This window comes from Artemia sp. Qi Xiang Cuo, chromosome 19 (assembly GCF_049724085.1).
Source record: "Artemia sp. Qi Xiang Cuo chromosome 19, ASM4972408v1, whole genome shotgun sequence".
Taxonomy (NCBI): domain Eukaryota; kingdom Metazoa; phylum Arthropoda; class Branchiopoda; order Anostraca; family Artemiidae; genus Artemia; species Artemia sp. Qi Xiang Cuo.
The window spans coordinates 12359217-12374069 of NC_142812.1; the positions used below are offsets into that span (position 1 = coordinate 12359217).

Below are 14853 nucleotides of genomic sequence, written 5' to 3' on the forward strand. Positions count from 1 at the left end.
TAAATACATAAAGAGAATCGGATTTTTATGCTGATTTCAAATATATGTTTCATCAAATTTAATCAACCCATCAAAAGTTACGAGCCTGAAAATATTTGCCTTATTTTCGAAAAAAGCGGGAAACACCCCCTAAAAATGATAGAATCTTAATGAGAATCAAATCATCAGATTCAGCGTAACAGAAAACTATACTGTAGATATTTCAAGCTCCAAAATGCAAAAATGTGGAACTTTGTATTTTTTGCCAGAAGAAAGATCACGGATGCGTGTTTATTTTTTTTTTCCCAGGGGTGATCGTATCGATCTAGTAGTCCTAGAATATCGTGAGAGGGCTCATTAAGACGGAAATTAAAAGTTCTTGCGTCCTTTCTAAGTTACCAAAAAATTTGAGGGCAACGTGGCCCCTCCAACGGTCATTTTTTTCCCAAAGTCACCCAATCAAAATTTTGAGATATCCATTTTGTTCCGCATAGATGAAAATCTAATAAAATGTCTTTGAGGATGACTTAATCCCCCAAAGTTCCCGGGAGAAGGGCTGCAAGTTATGAACTTTGCCCATTGTTTATATATAGTATTGGTTATTGGGAAGTATAAAGACGTTTTCAGTAGGGATTTCTTCTGGTGGGGGGGGGGTCGGAAGAGGAGTTTACGTGGGAGGATCTTTCCATGGAGGATGTTTCCTTGGGGGAAGGGACATTTCTATGAAGGGGGCGCAGGATTTCCGAGCATTATTAAAAAACGATCAGGATTTCCCAGAATTATTATGTATATGAGGGGGTTCGCCCACTAGTGAATACCTCACTCTTTACGCTAAAACTGTTTCTAATACTTTCAAAAGATCTATCTATTCTAATTAAACGGCCTTGGTGATTCAGGGATTTATGATTCGAACAAAATTCGAATGTTAGTGTAAAGAGCGAGGTATTGATTAGGGGGTGAACCCCCTCATATACGTAATAGTTTCTGTTCGTTTTAAGTTTTAGTGTTGCTCCTTACTTTCAGTTGAAAAAACTTGCTTTTTTTATTTAATAGCAAGACAGACACGAAGGCACACAGCTCGGTTAAATTATCTGGAGGCTGGTAAGCCGAGAACAGAGTACTTTAAGAACAGCTTCATCCGAGGATGCTCTTTCTTCTGGAGTGATCTTTCTGAGGAAGTTATCTCTAAAAGTTTATCTGTTGACTCTTTCAAAAGAAGATTCAGTAATCATGAAAGATTTTGGGAATTAATTGTGAATTTGTGAATTATACACACATTTGTGAATTTGTGAATAATTTGTGGATTATACACACATTGAATTATACACATATTTGTGAATAATTCGTGAATTATACACACATTGAATTATACACACATTTGAATTATATATGAATTATGCACGCAAAATAATCACAATAATTTGTGAATTAAAAAAAAATCACACAGGTTTATTCTTATCTTTTAAATCTCTTTTAATTTTAGTTGTTTTAGACTTTTGTCCTTTTTTATTTTGGTTGGAATTTTTCCCCTTTTTAACGCTGATGACCCATTCTTGTTACACATGTCAAATTTTAGTTCATTTCTTCTTCTTCTTTTGCTTCTCCCTCCATACTCCTCTACATACTCCGCTACATACTCCTCCTGCTCAAAATTCCAGACTTAACCTTTTGTCTTGATACTTCTTAGTATTCCCTAAGACCTCATGCACATCCAAAGTGGCTAGAGCCACAATTATGTTTATCTATCCTTTTGATTAGTCACAAATAAACGTTACCGTCTTTTTTTCTAGATAATGAACCACCACAATTTCTAAATTGCCCAACTGCACCAATTGTGGTTCAGCGTGGTAAAGATGGCGGTTTCCTCCCTTTGGACTTTATTGAGCCTCAAGCAGTTGATAACAGTGGCATGGTGGCAAGAATTGAAGTACGACCAGAGGATTTTACGTTACCAGTAACTTTATTCGAAGACAAAGAACTCGAGTATTTAGCTTATGATTTTGATGGGAATGTGGCGATTTGTCAAGTCAATATCACAGTAGAAGGTAATTTTTTTTTTTCAAATTAGACTGTTTTCTGATTTCTTGTAGTAACGATAATGAAGTTACCCTATAACTCTTGCAGCAAACAAATCAAATTGTAAATATTGAACTTTTTTGAACTTTTACTGAATAAAAAAAGGGCACTGAAAATCAACTTTTGAGAAAAGGAAGACAGAAAGGCGGAAATTGATCCGTCTTGTTTATCACATACCAAAAAAAAGAAAAAAAAACACTTCTCAGAGAGAGAAAGACAAAGAAAAAGAGAAAAAGTAACTGGAGATTGTGATAAGAATCACAAAAAAAATTACAATGTATTATAATAAGCTGTTCCTATAAACTGAAAGAGCAATCTTCTCAAATACATTTTTATTCATCAAAGCAAAGAGTATGGGTAACTTACAAGAGTGGAAACTGGCGCTAGTGTCGAAAAAAGTGTCGCCATGTAGCACCGCTAGTGTCGCCATGTAGCGTTTGGAGACACATGCCATTTTTCAGTGTAATAATAAGAATAATTAGTGTAACTGGTAAAACTAGGGTAGTAATAAGTGTCTGATCTCAATTCCTGACAGAAATATGATTATAACAGATTGAAGAAATGCCAAGTGTAGCCAAACGCTAGATGGCGCAGGCAGTTTTGTCCATACTCTTTGCATCAAAGTACGATGATGATAATCTATCTAATTGAGATGACTTGTCTTTATTTGCAATGGGAGGAAATTGATACAGTCTTAATCTCTCATTTTTAACAGAGAGAAAATAAACTTAATAAGCTATTAATGACTATATTGATTTTCAATCAAAAGTTTTAATAATCATAAATAATTATCGTTTATTTTTAATTTTGACATAACACAATCGCTGGACTTGAATCAATTTTACAGTCAATCATTTCACGAAACAAGACACTGCCGATCCCTCATTTGATGCTGTCTGTCGACATTATAAACAGTGTCTTTTTTCCTACTTTTGTCGACAGAGAATAATAAATAAAAAGCTCGGTTTTTGTGGAGGTTTATAAATTGCACATGGTACCATTTAATTCAATTTTGTAACGCTTTCTGGCAATATCATTAAACTTTGCTTTAGATTCTATTGTCTTATTGACACTTTTCCATTTATTCAGGAAGTTTCATTTCACTACGGATAGGATCATTTAATTCAATAAAGCGGGCCCCCTACCTACTGTATGACTTTCTGATCGTTGAGATCTTCTATTAATTTAACTGCATTTTGCTTAATGAACAAGATGAAGAAAAGAGAAAATGGTTATAGTTACTAGCAATAATTTCACCAAAGGTGTCAAAACCGCTTGAGCCACCCATATACTTTTAATGGAATGCTACCATTTCGGCACAACAACGTCACAAGCACGAAACGTCATAACATCGAACCGTCAAACCTTCGAACCGTCGTACCATATAAAAAAATTTATAATTTTATTTAATATCAACAAGTACATAGTATCTTCGCAATAAATTTCGAGTATATGTGTACAAAGCCGGGGGATGAGGGCAAAACATAGCATATATTAAATGTGTAAACCAACCTAACCTAGGTACCTTTTCTCCCTTACCCCCATAAAACTATAGCTTAAAAATGTTCGATGTTGTGACGGTTCGACGTTCTGACAGATTTTTTTTGTCGATGTTATGACGGACTTTGTACTGCTCCTGACGTTCGTGCTCCTGGCGTTCGTGCTCCTGGCGGTTCGATGTTATGACGCCTTCCCCTTTTAATTCCCTTAAATAATTAATTTCCTTGATCCATGTAAAAAATTAAGCTATTAATTTATTTGTTTATTTAATACAGTACAATATCCATCTTTCGAATTAGTTATGTTTAAGAAATCGGAAAAATTTAAGCGTCGCTGAAGCTTGAATAAAGTTTTCAAATTGTGATGACAGTTCAAAATGTCAGTTGTTGAAATGTTTCCCTTTGTCAAATCATGACATTTGTTTCCTAATATAGTAGACCAAGACAAATCAATCGCTGCTATTGTCGACGTAGACAATACGAACCCTTCTAATGTCCAGATGGATCGATATCGAATGCAACGGAGTCTGCCCTGTCGATAGGGATCATCAGTCCAACGAAGCACTAAACTGAAGTATTTGGTTAAGAAACTAGAGCCTTTTCTGACAAATCCTGGTCTTAAGGCTAGAAGGAACTTCATTTTTTCAAACCTAAATACCAAATCCCCCCCCTTGCTACATGGGTGACTGATCATCGAAATAATATATTGACTTAACTCCCCTTTACTTAATAAACGAGACAAAGAAGATGGAAAATGAAAGGTCACATCAGGTACGCATATGGGGGGGGCTAATGATTGTTATATGGCTAATGAACAGATGAAAGCGCATTGCAAGATACAGGTCATTAATAAGTACTTCTTTACTTTGAATCTCTCTAAAGTATTATGTTCCAAAATAATGAATTAACTTTGGATTCGGAGGAAATACCACAGACGTATTGGTTATTAATAGGCCACAGACAATATTTTTCTTGGTAAGCTCCTTACTTTTTTCTAAGAACAGTTGGATATGATTCTTCAGAGTTTAGAATTTAACAATATGGACAATCGATTGAATAGTGTTTTATTTAATTTTTTCAGGAAATAAAAAAATTTACCAGTTTTATTATTCATTCTTTTAATTTAGTTGTTTTGTTTCAAGTACCAATGACATAAAAAAAAAGAAGAAATTCCTTTGGAATCATCTTAGGTTTATTCTTATCTAAAATATGCGATTTTTAAATCTTTCCTTTTGGTGTCTGAAAATTGTGAACCACTCAGGACAGTTCCTTATCTTTGCCAGTGTTTCTACGTCGAACCGTAAAAATAAATAGCCAGAACTAGTTAATTAAATCTGACAATGCTTTTTGGCCGTAAAAATTTAGATAGTTGCGTGATTGGTTCTTTATTGGTTGCTAAAGACATATATGGCTTTAAAAGAAAGCAGAATCTTAAGCTGTTTAGTGCCATCTATTTTTTCTGAAGTTTGACACCCGCCACTACAAAAAACTAGATAAATGTGTTTCACTAAAAAGTGAAATTCTAATATTTACTAATTTCTTGAGATATACATTAAGTTTCTACCTAACCAATATAAATAGTCAAATTTCAGCGTCACTGTCCTTCGTTAGGTTCTTTAGACCTAACCATGGATACTAATAAAGAAAAATATTTTTTTTAATTCTTAAGACTTAAATCTTTGGTTCTTGGGTGAAGGGGTTAGAGGTAGCACAGTAACAGAGATTTGTTCTCAAGTTCCTCTAATCTATATTAATGAGCCTTGTCTTTCTAGCATAACGATTTTAGCAAGAAATGATAAACGGTATCTTCTCGATACGGATGTGCTGTCATGCTATAATCTAATTTTCCTGAGCCCCAAAATTAGCAATCAGCATTCCCAATTTTATGGTTCTTAAAATTAGGTTCTTTAGCCCTAATTTCAATCTTATTTCCAGACAAAACGCCTCCTCAGCTAAGCTGTCCACAAAGCTTTATAATTGAACTAGTTGACGAACAGGAAGATTATAAAGTGAATTTTACCGAACTTCGGCAAAAAGTTCTTACCTCTGATGCTTCTGGAGATGTGTCAGTTACATTTGCTCCTGAGGCTGTATTTATTCCAGTTGGCTCATTCCAGAATGTTACTGTTGAAGCCCGTGATCCATCTGGCAATAGAGCTGTCTGTCATTTTCAGGTAATTTTTGCAATTTTTAATCGCGTCCTAGAATTTACGGAAATTATAAAGAATCCTGCAGTTTTTTCCATATTTGCCAGTTTTGAAATCTTTTTAAGGGTTATTTATCGTTTTACTTACATTCCCCTCGTCATAATATTCAGTACACAATAAAACACGAAACTGGAATGAATTCTTTTTGAAGCGTGGCAAACTTGGTAAATAGAAAATTGAGTAATTGGGTAAAAAGCGATAATTTTGGCAAATATAAAATTCTGCAATTTGGCTTATGAAGAAAAGACTTCATAAATATCGAAGAAAATATGCTCTAGGTAAAAAAGAATTATTATTTTTGGTATCAATCCTCATTTTTGAGACTATCTTCGCTATTGCCTAAAGTTAAGACCCACTAAAGATAAGTTGCGCTCTTTTTCCAAATATGACATAATTTTGCCATTTTTACCAAATTTGCTATTCTCGGAAATAATTACCATGACTACCATATTATCGAATTTTGAAATACCTATTTTCTGTCATCCATCATTTTAGCTACATTTCTCCTTTCAAAATATTATAGTTATAAGTCGTAAAACAATCTTTGCAAAGAGCACAATGCGCTGCACCGTAATGCAAACAGCGCTTTGCATTAGGGTCCAGTAGAATTGTTTACATTGTTCGGTAGAAAAGAATAAATTGCTAACGTAATATAGGGGAACGTCATTAAGAAATGTATAAGTGAAAACAATTGACAAATAGCAAGATAGGGAACTAATTTTTTTTTAAAGTAACTCCTATACAATGCAGTACCTCTCGTGAAAATGACGGCACTTCTGTTATATGGAAAAAAGGCTAATTTGGTATAATAGGGTTTCAGTAAAAATAGATAGTCAAACCATGGATAAGAATAAAACACAGAACCTGAGTGGATTCTCCAAAAAGAAATCCGTTTACAACTAAGGTTCTCATAGGAGAAACTTGAAACCAAGAAACATGAAAACTAAGTTTTTATGCCACTTTTTAGCAATCTTGTTAAATAAAAAAGAGTTGATTTGATAATTAGAAAAAGCGTTATTTTTGCCAAAAAATTGGTAATTTGACTTAATGAAACAAAAACGACATTAAAAATATCTAAAAAATTATTCGATGGTAGAAAAGGGGGTTGTAATTTTTTTTTGTTAATCCTTAGTTTGGAAATATCCTCGTGACTATCTAAAGTTAAGAGTTAATCAAGGATAAGTCAAGGAAAGTTAATCAAGGTTAATCAAGGATAAGTTAATCAAGGATAAGCTCGACCGAATTCAACAGAAAGTCAAAGATACTAGACAATAGTTTAGATAGAAGCCATTCATCCACATAAATGTAATAATATCTGCAGCAGAGGCAGACACGAACATGGTAATTAAGATTAATAGACAATTTAAACATGAATATATATATATATATATATATATATATATATATATATATATATATATATATATATATATATATATATATATATATATATATATATATATATATATATATATATATATGCAAATTCGCTTAATTTTTAGGTATCTGTTCAGCCAGTACAGTGTGTCGACTGGGAATTAGAGCCACCTAAGCACGGCGCCATTAATTGCTTAGAAAAGCCTAGTGGACCTGGCTTAGAATGTTTAGCAACTTGCAATCCTGGCTATCGTTTTATAGATGGCATTGATGTAAAGAGTTTCATCTGTGAACCTAACGGGCCCTGGTCTCCGAGTCACAATGTCCCTGATTGCATTTCAGAGGGTAAGTTACTCTGCTCATTATTTAGAAGGCTCTATAACAGAAAGTAGTTTTTTTAATGAAATTTGTTTGGAGGGTTATACTATTCTGAAGGTAATGATTTGTCCAAAAAACAGTTCAAATCAAGTTATTGATGGAAATGCAGTTGATATGTGAACAAAGAACAAACGTGATCGACGTTAAACGTGAAACGATACGAGCTTCTACATACTTCAGCATGTAGGCCTATATATATAAGTGTTTCTAGTTTACTAAGATTTTTGTTTAACTTCTAAAGAATGGAGTAGGTAAGCAAAATTATCAGTAATCATAACATGCCTTTCAAGTTCAATCAAATAGCCGTACTAGCCGAGCTGTTAGCACATTCAAATTGCAACCCTGTGTACGTCAGGGTAGATGTTCAATTTCCATTGTCTCTGATTATTTGATTTGGGATGGGCGTACGTGGCGTGATTCTATAAGCTCAGCCAGAGTCTACCCAGCTCTAAATGGGTATCTAAAGAATATTGGGGAAGGTAAACAGGATGGGTGGGGGACATGGACGCCCATAAGGTGAAATTTAGGGGGCTTACCTGGTCTAAAATATAAAAACATAAGGCAGCGTCATTCAAACAGGGAGGGCTTGCGCCCCCCACCTTATGGACACCCATGGTGGGAGAGAGCCCAGGATTGCTACAACGCAACCCCTTATTGTACTTCCTGACTAGAGGGCCATTAATCTATTACCTTTACGATAACATGCCCCCAGGGGATCTAAGATTCTCACAACTAGAGTAGTTTTATGCAATGGAGAGAGCAAGCTAAAAAACTGACCTGGGCTGCTCAAGATTACAAACAAGCTAATTCAACTAGCCCGTGGCACAAGTTCAAGCTACAAGGCATATCTCGAAGTGAAAGCAGTGAAGAAAGCAAAGAAGAGCATAGAAAAAGGAAAAGAAGAGGAAATGCTTGAGATGAAAGAAGGGAATAGGTTGTTAGCCGATAAAAAAGTTCAGTTACAAGTGCTTGAAGAGAATCTTTTTAATAAAAAGAATGATGGTCATAATAAGCACAAAGGTGGGGAGAAGATAGTTCAGGTGGTTAATGGGAGGCCCCAGATTGCTATAAAGAATACAGACTTCATTGAAATAGGCCTAGCCCAATCTGAGCTAGAGGAGCAAATGAGGAGGACTTAAAGGAGGACTACTTAAAGAGGAGCAAATATTTGCAAAAAAATTCCAACTCATATATGCTCTTTCAAAAACGTCAAAGAATAAGTATTGGTAAATAAGTGAAAGAATAAAGAATCAAAATGATTGCTAACAAAAATTTTTTTTTAATTTTCTTGAAGTTGGTCTTTTTTATGTGTGCTATTTTCGTAATTCTGCAAGTAAGTGAAGAAAAAGTGTTATGATCTTCAATCTTGTTCTATGTACACCTATGGTTTATCCAGCAGCAACAAGCCAATTGTCAAAATGCTAATCTAACCAAAACCGTTAACCGAATAAACGGTGGGAATAAATAAGTAGAGAATATTTACGGCTCATTTTAATGTTAATGCACCAGTCATCTAGACACACGCGCAGGATTTTTTTCAGGGGGGAGGGGCAGTAAAAAGTTTGATAATTTGAATAAGAAGATCCAATAAACTTGCAAAAATTTAAGATTTTTGAGGTTGGGCGGGCCCTAAGGCCTCCTGTCGTACGTCCCTGGGTGAGCTGTGCTTGTTTTTCCCTGAGCATTACCAAAGTTTAAAATCGATTATGTCAACCTTAAATACTATTTGGTGGTTGACGCATACACGGAGGTAGAAATTGTTTCTGAGTGGAGGGGTCTTTTCGGTTTGGAAGGAGGAGGGCACAACTTCAAGATAAACGGAATAGTAAGCATATTATGAAGAAACTATATGAAAGTAAAGAAAGTTTCTTATATATCACGAGATTCCGGAGGAATTCGGAGGGGAGGGGGAGAGGTAAGAGCCTCTTTGCATGATTACATGGTTCAACGGGATTAATAGCCTTCTTGTGTTGTATCAATCCTTATTTTACGAAGATATTGCTGTGCATTTGTAAAATTAAGAAAAAGTCAAGGCATTTGAAACAAACGCCTAAAAATATAAAAGGGTGAACTTGCTCAGATCGGCTTTTGAAAGACTCCAGTATCTAGTAGCCTGACAAAGTGTACTGTTCATAACTAAAATGATATTTTCTTATAATTCTATATGTAACTACTTTTCAGATACTACAATGGCCAGCTATAGAGTTTTGGCAGATATTGTATACAAGGCTACTGCTCCGATACCCCCTCCATGTTCTGAACAATATATCCTGAGATTTGAAGACCAGTTTCCTGCTTTAAACAAAATTCTCTCTGCTCGATGCTCTGCTATCAACGTTGATATGAACGTAACGTTTGTTGACTCTTCAGCACAGCTAATAAACGAAGATACGTTCAAGGTAAATATCCAATCCAACACCAAAGGCCCTTGTCACGGCTGAATCTTGTCACGGCTGAATGGATAAAGCAGCGCCTGCAAATCGTGGGTACCGTGGTTCGATTCCTGGCTGTGGCAAGGGAGGTATATAATTAAATACCAAAGGATATGAGAATTGAATAAGAGATTACACCCATTTTGTATCCCTGTGGTGTCAATTAGGGAGGCAGGGGGGTTTTAATCTACAGGATTGGCTTAATTGTACTAGGTACTTAATTTTTAGCTTAATTCTACTAGGTACTTAATTTTTTACTTTACACTGGCTAAAAACGTTCTACCGTCTACTAAGTATTTTATTGCCACAATTATTACTTATCTGATTAATTTTAACTCCTTCGGATGTAATTTGCCATATAAACCAACATACATACCATAGACACACTGTATACACCATACATACCATATCAAACAGTTCGTGGTAACGAACTGTAAGTAAGGAGCGACCCGGCTCAATGGTATCCGAAACTCTAAAAAACGTAATTTTGATACCAATAAATACATCAAAAGAATCAGATTTTAATTCTGATTTCAAATATATAAGTCTCATCGAGTTTAATCTTACCTATCAAAAGTAACGCGCCTGAAAAAATTTGGCTGATTTTCGAAAAAAGAGGGAAAGACCCCCTAAAAGCTATAGAACCTTAATGAAAATCACACCATTATATTCAGCGTATCAGAGAAACCTACTGTAGAGGTTTCAAGCTCCTATCTACAAAAATGTGGAATTTTCCATTTTTCGCCCGAAGAAAGATCACGGATGCGTGTTTATTTGTTTTTGTTTTTTTTTCTTTCTTTTCCCCAGGGGTGATCGTATCGACCCAGTGGTCCTAGAATATCGTGGGGGGAATCATTGGAAAGGAAATTAAAAGTTCTAATGCCCTTTTTATGTGACCAAAAAAAATGGAGTGAAACTAGGCCCTCTCCCACACTCATTTTTTCCCAAAGTCACCCGATCAAAATTTTGAGATAGTCATTTTTTCAGCATGGTAGAAAATATGATAACTATGTCTTTTAGGATGACTTAATCCCTCGAAACCCCCAGAAGGAGGGCTGAAAGTTATGAACTTTACCCAATGTTAACATAAAGTATTGGTTATTGGGACCCGGCTCAATGGTAACCGAAACTCTAGAAAACGGTATTTGGATACAAATAGATACATTAAAAGAATTGAATTTTAATGCTGATTTCAAATATATAAGTTTCATCAAGTTTAATCCTACCTATCAAAAGTTACGCGCCTGGGAAATTTTGGCTGATTTTCGAAAAAAGGGGTAAAGACCCCCTAAAAGCTATAGAACCTTAATGAAAATCACACCATCATATTCCGCGTATCAGAGAACACTACTGTGTTGAAAGACTACTGTGTTGACGACTACTGTGAAAGACTACTGTGTTGAAACACTACTGTGAAGAAAGATCACGGGTGCGTGTTTATTTGTTTTTTTTTCCAGGGGTGATCGTATCGACCCAGTGGTTCTAGAATATCGTGGGGGGGGGCTCATTGCAATGGAGATTAAAAGTTCTAGTGCCCTTTTTAAGTGACCAAAAAAATTGGAGGGCAACTAGGCCTCCTCCCACGCTCATTTTTTTCCCAAAGTCACCTGATCAAAATTTTGAGATAGCCATTTTTTTTCAGCATGTCCGAAAATATGTCTTTTATATTATAAGTATGTCTTTTAGGATGACTTAATCCCCCGAAGTTCCCAGGAGGAGGGCTGAAAGTTATGAACTTTACCCAATGTTAACATATAGTATTGGTTATTGGGAAGTATACAGTACAGACGTTTTCAGGGGAGATTTTTCCTGGTAGTGGGGGAGGGGGGTCGGGGGTTATGTAGGAGGATTTTTCCATGAAGGAAGTTTTCATGGGGGAAGGGACATTGCTATGAAGGGGACGCCGGACTTCCCAGCATTATCTAAAAAAAGATCAGAAATTAAATATAAAAAAACAAGTTTTTCAACTGCAACAGCAGCAACATGAAAACTTTAAACGAACAGAAAATATTACATATATGATTGGGTTCACCCCCTAGTCAATACCTCACTCTTTAAGCCAGAGATTTTTTAGTACTTTCATAAGAGCTATTTATTCTAATTAAGGGCTTTTGTGATTAAGCGGTCATCTTTAAAGAATTGGAACAAAATTCAAACTTTCGCTTAAAGAGCAAGGTATTGACTAGGGGGCGAACCCCCTAATATACGTATTAAAAATATATGAATATTGAAGTTCGTTACGTAAGTTAATTCGTAAGTTACGTACATTTATTACTAATAAAAACGTTCGTAAATAAAATGAAACAAGTTTTGAGAAAGCCATTTAACCAAATAAAAGTAAATTAATATGAAAATTTTGTTTTAATTATTCATGTATTGTGAGCCAAGATCAAAACCTGCATTTATTCAAAAACGTTCAAAAATTAAATAAAAAAACAAGTTTTTTTAACTGAAAGTAAGGAGCGACATTAAAACTTAAAACGAACATAAATTATTCCGAATATGATAGGGGCTGTCCCCTCCTCAACGCCTTGCTCTTTACGCTAAAGTTTGACTTTCTCACGACTCTAATTTTTTTAAACAATAAAAAACTTTAGCGTAAAGAGCGAGGCGTTCAGGAGGGGACAGCCCCTTTCATATACGGAATAATTTCTGTTCGTTTTAAGTTTTAATTTCGCTCCTTACTTTCAGTTAAAAAAACTTGCTTTTTTATTTAATACACATATAAGCCATATACACAAATGCTTACAAACCATGTCGTAATTTAAATGTTTTGGATACCAAATCATGGGTGTGTGTGCCACATCCTCTCTAGTATAAACGTTAGAGTTGAACAGCTATCACTTAAAATATTATGAAATCAGCAAGTTCATATCCGGGAGGAGGGGGGGGGGTAGGGGATTGAACATCCCCATTGAAAAGTTTGTCCGACTCGTAAAAACGTAATAAAAACTACAAAAAAACACAATTTGGATGTTTTTAAAAAAAAAAAATTATACACCCCCCCCCTCCCAACAAAAATCGTGAATACAGCCTTGGAGTTCAACAATCTTGAACAATTTCGCTTTCTTCAAGGTTGCCAAGTTCAAGTAATCCTGACCTGTTTCATTCTAGCAAAACGTCTTATGAATACAAGGGACATGTGAGAAAAATGTTCACTAGATAAAAACACCAGATAAAGTACCAGATAAACGCCAGATAAAAACAGGACTTATCTCTTGATGTCATCCTTACGCCAGAAACCTCAAAGTAACAATCTCAGGCATCTTTGTGGGCAGGGTTGCTCTCTGCTTATAGCCTATAGGCACTTCGGTAGTTGATGGCCGATCTAACTCTCGAAATGGATCACCAGCACTGGTGAGACGTGGTGCAGATGGCTCTAAGGGAATTTACTAGTACCAAGGTCTGACAAGCACCAATTTGAGCCAGTGTTTTTATAGAATTTTGTGATTGGCTGAAATTTTCCATGAAAAATTGTGACTGGCTGAAATTTTTTATGGAAAATTGTGATTGGCTCAAATCAGTGATAGCTAAATCTTGGTATTAGCAAAATATAATTGTGGATAGAGCATATTTGAAAGCAATGATATAAAATTCTGAAAACAAAAAGACTCAAATAACTCGAGGCTACCTTCTATAAACACTAAAGACTCACCATAAATTGAATTAGATGTTTAATGTCTAGCAGGTCTTTAAAACTATTTACAATATTTAATCAAAGAAGCCACAAAACAGATAAAACAGAAAGTCTTCCTTGACAGACAAAACAGATTCTTGTGAATTACCAAATTTAAATGAACTTTTAGCAAAAAAAAAAAAAAGATTTCCAAACTTAAATAATTCCAAATATTATATTTGTTTAATTGTCCCTTGATTAATTGACCTTGATGCATCATTTACAAGTGCTGTAATGTCTTCTTTTCTATACAAAAATTTTGAGAAAAAACGGGTGTAATTTGAATATAACGGTGAAAAAAAAACTAATTTTAAATAATAGAAAAATGTCCGAACATTTTGACTCCACGTCGGGGAGCCTTTATCAACGGATAAAAGTTTAAGTTAAATTAAACGCAACGTATAAAGAAAAATACAAAAAAAAACAAAAAAAAAAAAACAAAAACAAACCAAAACATCACATTGTCTCTGGTATAATTTCAGTTTGGCAGTGAGATCTAGCAAACATGAAATACTATATTTATTTGAAAGAATTTACATAAACCTCAGGTCATTACCCATAGGCTAAAATTACAAGTTAACATTATTTGTGCTGTATAGGCGATCTCAGGTTATACATGGCAGCAGGTCAAAACCAAGCCACTTCTTTAATTTAACTAAGCCACAACCCGAAAAGCTGTCTCAAAGAAAATAAGTAAAACAGATATTTTGGTCAGACAGATAAAACAGATTCTTGTGAATTTATCAAATTCAAAAAAAATTTATTTCTGAATTTAAAGTTTTGAATAGTTTTCTTAGTAAATGATTTCTTCATTATGTCTTTGCCTAATTTCTCTCATTACAAAAATTATAATAAGTAATTGTATTTAACATATTAGTAACTGAGAATGCTGAAACGCACAGCATTTGATTTATTATGAATAAATTACTTGCCATAATCAACAAAGTTATATTATAGGCTGTTTACACTGTTGACATCAATCCAGTGGTACAGCAACCACAGCTCTACGATCTATGTGGGTCGACATTGGGTTTGGTGTTTGACCTTAATGTACCATCTACAAGTGCTGTGATCTCTCCCCTTTTATCAATGGATTTGAGTGGAACAAGTGCTGCCCTCTGCCCTCCTCTAAAGAGCACCCAATCATCAATCTCAAGAGGTTTTGTGTGTGGCCCTGGACAGGTTCTGAACATGCCTGCTCCTGGTGCTGTTCCAAGTTGTCGTAAGTT

The 14853-nt window shown here is 34.9% G+C and overlaps 1 protein-coding gene across 1 annotated transcript in view; it reads left to right on the top strand.

Annotated features, from left to right (window-relative positions):
* uif (sushi, von Willebrand factor type A, EGF and pentraxin domain-containing protein uif) overlaps positions 1–14853 on the top strand; it is a 192887-nt gene that overhangs the window by 111818 nt on the left and 66216 nt on the right. Inside the window, exons 21-25 of the mRNA XM_089105261.1 lie at positions 1770–2024; positions 5490–5728; positions 7264–7483; positions 9698–9915; positions 14582–14846. Coding sequence (XP_088961387.1) covers positions 1770–2024; positions 5490–5728; positions 7264–7483; positions 9698–9915; positions 14582–14846 — 1197 coding nt within the window. The remainder of the gene's footprint in view (positions 1–1769; positions 2025–5489; positions 5729–7263; positions 7484–9697; positions 9916–14581; positions 14847–14853) is intronic.